Genomic DNA, 9,465 nt, shown 5'->3' with positions numbered 1-9,465 from the left:
TGAAGTACTGATGGTAGCTCTCTGTCTTGAAACAAAAGACGACCCACACTCCTCTCAGTGTGACCAAAAAATGAGTTGGACTGTCCAGAAAAAGCAACCATCTGATCCCGAGACAAACCTTCACTGTGGGATGAACAAAACTTTTCTAGCCAGCCTGTGCCCTACTGCATATCTTTTATGTAATATCCAAAAGCAACAGTGATTTATCTAATGCCAAAATAATCACTCTAAGGGAGCTCAGAAGACAGCAATTTCTGCTCTAAAGTATAAGCCAGAGAGAAGGGGGTTTCTTCAGTATTTTATTCAATAAGCACATCAGCAAATAAAATTTTCCAGGAAAAACTACAGACAGGTTCCCAGAAATAACAGTGCACCTTAGTTATTTTTAACCATCTGGTTTTCATATTCCCCAAGCAGCTTATCCAGGCTTTTCCCCCTCCCTCTGTGATTTTCCCATTTTGATTAATTTAATAAATAATGGACTGCAGAGGTGATCCTGGAGAAAAATCCACATCTCAGCACTGCTGGGCAACTAAGTTCACTGGATGTCATCGTCATCAAAGAGGTCTTCAAAATCTAGTCAGGAAAACAAGACAAAAATTAACCTCAGAAGTTTCAATGTTACAAATGCACATGCAGGTACAGTACTCAGTTCCTTGGATTAAGGACAGAAAGAAAGGTTCATTCAGTGCATGAGAGTTAGTGCACCATCAGTTACTAGAAATGTAGCATCAGAGTGATAATTTTGCAGATGAATTAATTAGGATGTGTTAAAATCCCCTTCCTCAAAAGCATTTCCTTGCTTTAAAGGTGCCAATAACATTTCTGTCTCAGAACACAACTCCCAGTAGTGAAACGGTTCTACTCACCTTTGGAATTACTCCTAACTCAGCTTTGCATCTTCTTTGTACACTGTATAAACTAACCATCTAGCTGAACACAAGCCTTTATTCTCACAGAAGGCAGTTTACAAGTACCATACAATGAACTAAGGATGAATCCTCATTTAGGAGAGCCCTAAACTACCAATGGAATACAATACCACAGTGTGATGGTAGAAATATATGGAAATAGCTACTCCTGAATATGCTGGCTCCAACAGGTAGCTGGGTGTTCCCCACAACTGCTGAGAGCAGAACTGCCTTTCACTCCTGTATTCTAAGTCTTGAGCAAAATGAGAAATGTACTTTATTTTGGAATTAACACCAGTTTGTGATATTAACACTACCACAACAAGCAGATTTAATACCTAAAACTCAGTGTTGCAATGTCTGAACGTATTTCTTCAGAAGCATAAAACCCCTTTAGCAACCAAGTGCAGCACACAGTTGTATATTCTACCCCTAAGTGGCCTGATATGTAGCTCCTCTCTCTTAAAGCAGCTCTAAATGCTTATATACAGGCTGAGAGAACTGGAATTGTTCAGCCTGGAAAAGAGAAGCTTCAGGGTGGCTTAACTTGAGAGAACCTACAAGAAAGACTGAGACTATTTACAAGGGCCTGGAGTGGCAGCACAAGGGGGAATGCCTTCAAACTGACAGAATGTAGGTTTAGGTATTCGAAAAAAATTCTTCCCTATGAGAGGCGGTGAGGCACTGGAACACATTGTCCAGAGAAGCCCACATTTTTACATCTATTTGCACTATTTAACATAAGCTATTTGTTAATTGAACAGAGCAAGGTATTTCTCCTTGTAGCGATTAACACGCTGAAACTCCCAGGAGAGGAAAAGCCCGCATTCTACCGCTCCCACCTGCATCACCTGCCACTGAAGCGCTCTCACACCGCTCCCCAGAGATGTGGTGAGCGACAATTTAGCGACCCCCAGGAACCAGGACAGAGAAGGCAGGAGAGGTTTGCTGAGATAGCCCCCGGAGCACGGCGGTCCTTACCATTGAAGAAATCAGCGTGCACCGCTTTCTCGTTGGCGGCCAGATCCATCAGCAGCCCCGTGCTTCCCCCTGCCTGCGAAAGCAGCCGCTGAGCGCCTCCATGCCGTGGCACCACAGCCCCGGCACCGGCGCACCCGCCTCACCTCATCGAGATCCACGTAAGGACCGGCTCCCTCAGGGAACATCTCGTCCACCGCCGGCTTCATGGCGGCCCCTCCGTGCCGTCACTTCCGCCGCCGGAGCGGGGTCGCGCCCAATGGCCGCCCCGCGCGGGGAACCGCGCCGTCGCCATGACGACCGGGCCTGGGGGCCGCCATCTTACTCACCCCGCCCCCGTCGCCATGACGACCGGGCCTGGGGGCCGCCATCTTGCTCACCCCGCCCTCGTCGCCATGACGACCGGGCCTGGGGGCCGCCATCTTGCTCACCCCGCCCTCGTCGCCATGACGACCGGGCCTGGGGGCCGCCATCTTGCTCACCCCGCCCTCGTCGCCATGACGACCGGGCCTGGGGGCCGTCATCTTGCTCACCCCGCCCTCGTCGCCATGACGATGGCGGTCTCTGCGCCCCTTCAGACCCGAGTGAGGCGCCACCTTCCAAAGGGGTGGGTGCGACTGATACTGGCGGCGCTGCCAGCCCCCAAACTGGGTGCATTGGTTGAATAGCTTATGTATGCACATAACACAGAGAGCAGTCTCCCGAGACAAAGATGAGAGCATCACCTGTAAAAAGTAAAAGCTCCCAAAGCCTGAATCAGAATGGAGGAGTTTATTAATAGTGTTGCACAGAAGCATAAATTGTAAAAAAGGGATTAATTTAAAGTCTGAAATGCTGCATGTGGCTGCAGTGTCACTTAGGGGCTGAGACACAGTGCAGGTGTGTTTGCTGGCAGTCAGGTGCTCGCTTGAGCACCTTCACAAGAAATGGTAAAAAAGAGACTCATTGAAGCCATGAAGTGCTGCACATACGTGACCGTGGTATCACGAAGCAGCTGAAGGCAGCCCCGGGGTGTTCACTGGCAGACAGGCGCTCACCCAAACACCTGGGCAGCAGCTCTGGCGAAGCTGAGCGAGGCACTCAGTGCTCGTGGTCGTGCGCGTGGTAGCCAAGGTGGCTCCCAAAAGGGAACTGGGCAAAGAAGGCTCTGGCCATGTCATTGATCCTGTCGTAGGCTCCCAAGGTCCGGAAATATTCCACGTAGGACCAGAAATCATTGGATGAGAAGGGCCAGTACGACAATGCTGCAGCTTCTTGGTAGAGATCTAAAAAAACCCAACCAAAAGAAAATATTGCAGATTACTGTAAAATGAAGCGCTTTTGTTGAGAGGTTGGGCTTGGAGCCACCATGGTTTGGGGTTGTGAGCTCCCTTTGGGGGTTGGCGTGCTCCTCTAGCAGGAGAGAGGCAAGGAGAGACACTGACCCCTCTCCATGACCCACTCTGCGTAAAACAGAGTCGGTATTCCCTGCGCTGGATGCACCAGGAGTGACAGAGTGCGACGAGATGGGGAGCAGGAATGAAGGGACATAGCCACATTTATGCCAATTCAAGAATTCATCAGGTTGGCTATTTCAAAGCAAGGAGCGATTGCAATTGAAAGCCATTTTTCCTCATTCCACATAATTTGCTTTGCTTGGTATAAAAATATAAGGAATAAGGCACCACCCTCTGTGGTGTGGCCCTGCAGCTGACCACACTGCCCACAGAACTTCCAGGGACTGGTGCCATACTTCCCTGATATTGCCTGGAACTGCAGAGTTGTGCCTCTTCTCAGGGGACTGTAGGGAACAAATGGATTGATGGATTTGTCTTTACAAACAAGCTGTGGGTCTGCTGGTAGATAAGACTGAGAGATAATTTAGATAAGTGATAAAAGAAACAATGGGAAGGATAAAACTGATTGATGAATGGAAAAAGATATTTGCCTTTACAAACAAACTGTAGGTTTGATGATAAAGGAAACTGGATATTGAAAGATGAAAGAAGCAATGGAGAAAAAACACGAATTCTGTTAGAATTAAAAATTAAAAGGGAGGGTTTTACATTAGAGGGGAATCTCAGGTATCAGGTGTTCTGGGAAGTCTGTGCTTCTCAAGTACCTCAGCCCATGGGGAAAGACAGAGGGAAATGTGGCAGGGAATTAGGATAAAAAGGAGGCTGTGTCCTCCAAAAATTTGAGAGAACCCAGGGGAATGCCCCAAGGCCTCTCCCTTTATTTGAATAAAGTAAAAGGACTCCTCTGTCTCCTTTTTGGACATAAACCTCTGGTGTTTGTGGATTAATATTCCTGACAAGAGGAAAGGCTTTGCCGCTTGGAAGACAGCTGCTGCATTTGGGCCTGCTCTAGCAGGATCAGGATGTGATATAGTCATCAAAACAAGATTTACAGTTCATCAGGGAAACAAAATCAGTTCTGAAAATGCAGAAGCCAACCACCCTTGGGCCCAAATGTGGGCAAACAGAGAAGCATATATAAAATGTAAACAGCAGCTGAGACCACAGTCACAAACATCCTGTGCAGCAAAACTAAACACAGTATTTTATTTTGATTTGGAGCCATTTGGATTTCCACTTAGCTTGGGGCCAGGGTCTTTAGCAGGAATTAAGAGCCTTCAACAATTCTGTTGTCAGACTTTAAGGAGTAAAGTTTGCAGCATGCAGGCACAGATGGCACATAACAAACCAAATGAACCAGCCAAATGCTGTCTGCAGAGGAAAACTCACTGTTTATACCAGCTGACCTCAGATTCACTTTGCAGGCTGCTGCTTGGCCCAGTGTGAAAGAAAACAATAATTGCTGGTAATGAGAGCAACAGGGCACTGCCTGAACAGGGTTCTAATTCTAGATTCATGCAGGCTCTCCTGACTGTCACAAAAGTTGCCACAAAAATACATGCTGTACACAAACACAGATGATATATTAAAAATATTTTAGAGATTATATATTAAAAAGATTCATTTCTAAAGAAACAGAATGGAACATAGGCAAAAAAAGGTTTGAATTATAAGTAATCGTATTAGACCTTACTGTGTATTTGTCCTGCTCATATCTCTTATAATACTCTGCTTATTTATGCACTGGAGAGGCTGCTGGCTGTCCTCTGGTTAACTGAGATGTACACCAGCAATGGCAGTACTTGGTTATTGCAGATACTTCTCTGCAGCTCTGTTTTCAGACAGAGTTCTGTCTGAAAAGCCAAAAAGAGGCTTAATGATAGAATCATCAGTAAGCCAGTGTAAACATCATTAGGGTGTTGAGCATTTTTTTAATCAAAGGCAAACACTAATCCAATGGACTAATCACACAAAGTGACATGAACCACAGGGTAACTGTGCTAAGGGATTTATTCCAACATTTCTCTAATTGGATTTGTGGCAATTTGTAAATTTTAAGCTCTTTGTCATGAAAGTCGGTATCTCTTGCCAAAAAGCAGATACACATACAGCATTATTGTTCAGGAGAGACAAAATTCTCAGATGTCCTATACATTGATAAGTCTGGCACATTCCAGTTAGGATTTTGTGTAACAGAATTAGCGACTTGACTGTAATCCCTTTTCATTTAAGACTGGATATTAGCTCTATTATTATACGTTAATATGTCACCACCTTTTAGTAAATTTTAAAGTAATTTTTTTAATTCACCATTCTTTTTCCACCAGAACTAACTGAAAGCTTTTCCATAGTCCACTGAGGTTAATAAGCATTCCTGCCAAAGTCACTGCTGGCCACCAAGTCTGGGAGTTACAAATTACTCTCCTAATTATTAGTGACACAAAGGAAATAAAAACATATTAGAAATTACCATCTCCATCCTGGATGGATCGGGCGTCTGTAAATAAAGAGGAAACACATCAATACCACCTCTTGCAGAGGAAAACTTTCTTTTAACCCAACATTTTCCATGTATAACTAGAAGCTCACAAGTTCTTTAATGCCCACATAGGACCTTCTGTATAGGCAAAGGATTTTTGGTTTTGGAACAGCAGAGCAAGGAATTCCCCATTTGCAATCAGTCACTGCTACAAACCAACTAAGTCTGGCTGTTAGTCAGAACTCACAGCCAGAAAAGCTGGGATTAATATGTCATCAGTAATAAATAGAAGATACTATATTTGCAACAAAATATTTCTGGTGGCTTGAAAAAAATAAACAAGAATAAATTCGGTAGTAATCTTACCTGTTAGCATTTTCATCAGCATACAGAAGAAAAATAAGCCAGTAAATGTCATCTTGTCTGCAAGAAACTGCTTGTGTTTCTGAAAAGTAATCTGTAAAATTGAGGATTACAACAGAATAATAATTACACAAACTCTATTATTTCTTGTTTTAATAGAAAATACATTTCAAAATAGATTCTGGTTACTAATTTAGGCATAACAAACTTATAGCTTCTGAAGTGCAACACAGTCTATTAAAAGACTGTCAGTCCTGAAATGTGTATTGATATTCTGGTGATATTCCAAAAGGTGCCTCTGAACCAACATGAGATCAAGTGCCTTTGGAAATGCTTGATTTTGTGGTTAATTTAATTTCACTTTGGAAATTACCTCTCTCTTTCTCTTCTTTTCTTCTTCTTGCAGCTCTGCGTCAGCTACAAAACTCCAAAGGGATTTCTATTGCTGTAAAATAGCAGTGCTTTGTAAGGAAGGGGTTGGGGGAAACGTCACTGAGTTACTACACCAATCTGATTTTGTCTTTTTCAGGTATTTTAACCATTCACGTTTGCATTGTATTTCAGCACTGCCCATGGAAGAGACAGTGGAAAGTTTCTGAGAGGAAATCAGAATCAACACTGACAATAACACTTGTTTTTGGAAGACAGAGGGAAAAAAATCCAGAAGCAAATTCAGAGATTATTACAGTTGCTGCCATCCTGATTGTCTTTCTGCCCCTTTAGACATATAGATTTTCAAAAATGTTAGCTAAACAAATTGCTAAAAGGATATTGAGTTCCCTCTCAGCTCAGTTACAAGCCCCAGAAATACTTGACAGTGCTTTATTTCTAACTTAGGATCCTTAAAATCTAGACCTCAAAATGTACCCAGGCCCGAGTGCCCACTAAAATCAATTGGGTTACAGTGAGTAAAGGACTGCAGCCATGCTGATGGTGCAGGTGCCTTCAGAGGGTCGATAAGGGGCATTTTCACATCATACCCATTTCCTGGGAAGATTCCTCTCCCACACCAAGCAGGTGCTTTGGGCTCCAGCCAGTGCAGGCTGCTGTATGGATCCAGCACTTGAGAAGCCTGAAGGGGAGACACAGTTTGGAATATATTGAATTGACATGCACATCTGCATTGATTTTCATCTAGCACCCAGCCCTTGATGACAGTAGGTGTGGTCAGGGACTCAGGTGTAGCAGAAAGTGTTCTGTGACTCACGGACAGATTGGGGATTTCCATGCTTCTCGAAGATGTGGCAGTTCAGGTCATCTTGCCATACCTCCAGCTATTTCCAGTGGCTCCTCTCTTGAGAGGAGCTGCTGAAGTACCAGTGCAGAGCTCCCTGTGCACGTTCATGCTGTGAGATCTGACTGTACAGATGCTGATCTGAGCTGCAGTCTCTTGCTGGGCATTTTCAGTTGCCTTTATGTTCTGCAGAATCATTTCTCTATGTCAGTTCTAGACATGTGCATTTCCCAGCAGTGTGCATGGGTCCTGACATCGGTGCCTTTGCTGTACCACATCCACCGATCTGCCACAGAAGCACAGGGGAAATCTGTGTACTCACAAACTCCTGCAGCAGAGAGAGCCAGCTGAGTGGCCTTGCAGGAGGACCCAGCTTGGCTGGTGTTTGTTCCTGTCTACACACAGAGTTAGATAGTTTTGCCAAGAATTAATTCAAGATGTTCTGAGTAAGGGGGGAAAAAAAGGGTGCTTTGTAGCACACTAGGCTGTGCCAAGTCTTGTGGAGGCTGAAAAGAAAGATATTATGAAAGCAGAACCTATTCTATCTTTGAAAGGCTTTAATCCTCCTGCTAAATATATATTTCCTAGGCCTGTAGGAAGGCCCCCCTACATGAGCCACATTCTTGGAGCACCTCAGCCCACTCACCTGGGTTGCAGCAGCTGTGGGTGGGAAAAGGCACTTCTTTGGAGGGAGTCCTGTGCTGCATCCATGCACCTGGGTCCACCCACCAGCACTGCCTGCAGAGCCAAGCGTTCCCTTTCACTGCCTAGTCTGCATATCCTGCTCCAATAAAAAGCCAGAAGCACTGAGGTGTGCTGATACACAAAACAGTCATCTGCTGTAATTGTATAATTGCCATAAAGCTACTTTTGTGCACATCCATCAGTAGCTTTTTGTTTTGGCAATTGATAAACCACATGTAGTTCCAAGTGGGATGTGAGATAAGATGTTTTGGATAATGACAAAGGAGAATAATGATACTCCTGATGCAGTCATATCCTGCTGCTCTTGAGATATTAACAGTGTTATAGGAGGATGAGAAAGTCCCAGACATTGTCAGACTCAGGGTCAATCTGGTCACAACATGGTCTGCTACAACACTGGATGATCCCATAGCTACTGGGCTGACACATACCTTTACTCGTACCTACCTACCTCCTTTACACCTGCTTATTCTGTCTTTTGAAGCTTGGAGTTAGTCCAGAGCCAGGAGAATCACTGACCTAACATTGTGTATCAGTCTTCTAACAATTACACGCTTGCAACTTAATTCAAATAAAAATTTTTCATTTTCTAGTGCGCATACTGGAGATGTGAATAAATTCTCAGGGTTTCCATGCTAAAGCAGACCTAGGAAATTTTAAAAAGAGGGTAAGACTTAGCATTGAAAGCAACTTGCATGACAGGATAAAACCTCTTCTATCAACACTTCTGTTTCTGTACATGACTACTTGTCCCAGTTGGGTCTGTTTTAAACACAGTGTTGGACTAGATAGAAACTGCTAAGTTCTCATCATCTGCTTGAAGGACTGTGCCTGGTGGGTTCAGTGTGCCAAACAGTGCACAGTGTGCTCTCTGGCTGGTCCCAGAACACATGGTGCTCCGATTTGCAGCATTTGCATCACCTTGCCAGCACATTCATTTCATCCCCCTTTTTTTTTATTTTAAATTCTTTTATTTCTCTAGCAGCATTTTCCTTTTTTCAAACTCAACACAGAGGACAATTAAAATAACAGTACTGGATGTCCAGCTCAAATGCTGGCATGGATCAGTTAGCAGAGCCCTCTGCTAATACTTACTGCCCTGCAGGCTTCTTCACTGCTGAGCAGTAATTGGAGATGCCATAGTGCCCACAAATGCAAATCTTGCTCAGCAGCAGCCACATTTCAGCAGACACTACAGCGCTTAACAGGGCAGCTGCTTAAAGAGTTCAGTGTATTAATTTCTACTTATTTTGGAAAGAAATTTACTGTTCTCCTTTTTCAGAGCACATTAGCTCAAAAAGCTGTTATTCCTGCTGACAAGAAGTTCTTCAGGTTCCTGACTCTAAAGTTTGCATAAAGTTTTTTAGCTAAGGCCATTCACTCAGAAAAGCTTTGTTACACAATAGAAAGGGCTGTTGTTTTTTCCTACCCACCCATCCCAGGAGGATCCAATCAATA

The 9,465-nt window shown here is 44.1% G+C and overlaps 2 protein-coding genes across 2 annotated transcripts; both read right to left on the bottom strand.

The window, feature by feature from the left end:
* Nucleotides 1-304: 304 nt before the first annotated feature.
* On the bottom strand, nucleotides 305-2,103 carry COPS9 (COP9 signalosome subunit 9). Its single transcript, XM_062499355.1, has 3 exons — nucleotides 2,036-2,103; nucleotides 1,893-1,965; nucleotides 305-576 (listed from the first exon to the last, which is right to left on the bottom strand). Exons 1-3 carry the CDS (start codon nucleotides 2,096-2,098, stop codon nucleotides 539-541), a joined length of 174 nt encoding a protein of 57 aa, XP_062355339.1. The 5' UTR covers nucleotides 2,099-2,103; the 3' UTR covers nucleotides 305-538.
* An 866-nt stretch (nucleotides 2,104-2,969) lies between these two features.
* On the bottom strand, nucleotides 2,970-6,123 carry OTOS (otospiralin). The gene is made up of 3 exons (XM_062499487.1): nucleotides 6,072-6,123; nucleotides 5,697-5,723; nucleotides 2,970-3,154 (listed from the first exon to the last, which is right to left on the bottom strand). The coding sequence occupies exons 1-3, from the start codon at nucleotides 6,121-6,123 to the stop codon at nucleotides 2,970-2,972; spliced, it is 264 nt and encodes an 87-aa protein (XP_062355471.1).
* Between the last annotated feature and the right edge of the window lie 3,342 nt (nucleotides 6,124-9,465).

This window comes from Cinclus cinclus, chromosome 10 (assembly GCF_963662255.1).
Source record: "Cinclus cinclus chromosome 10, bCinCin1.1, whole genome shotgun sequence".
NCBI classification, from domain to species: domain Eukaryota; kingdom Metazoa; phylum Chordata; class Aves; order Passeriformes; family Cinclidae; genus Cinclus; species Cinclus cinclus.
The sequence above is the reverse complement of the archived record's forward strand: the minus strand, read 5'-3'. Positions and strand labels throughout refer to the sequence as shown.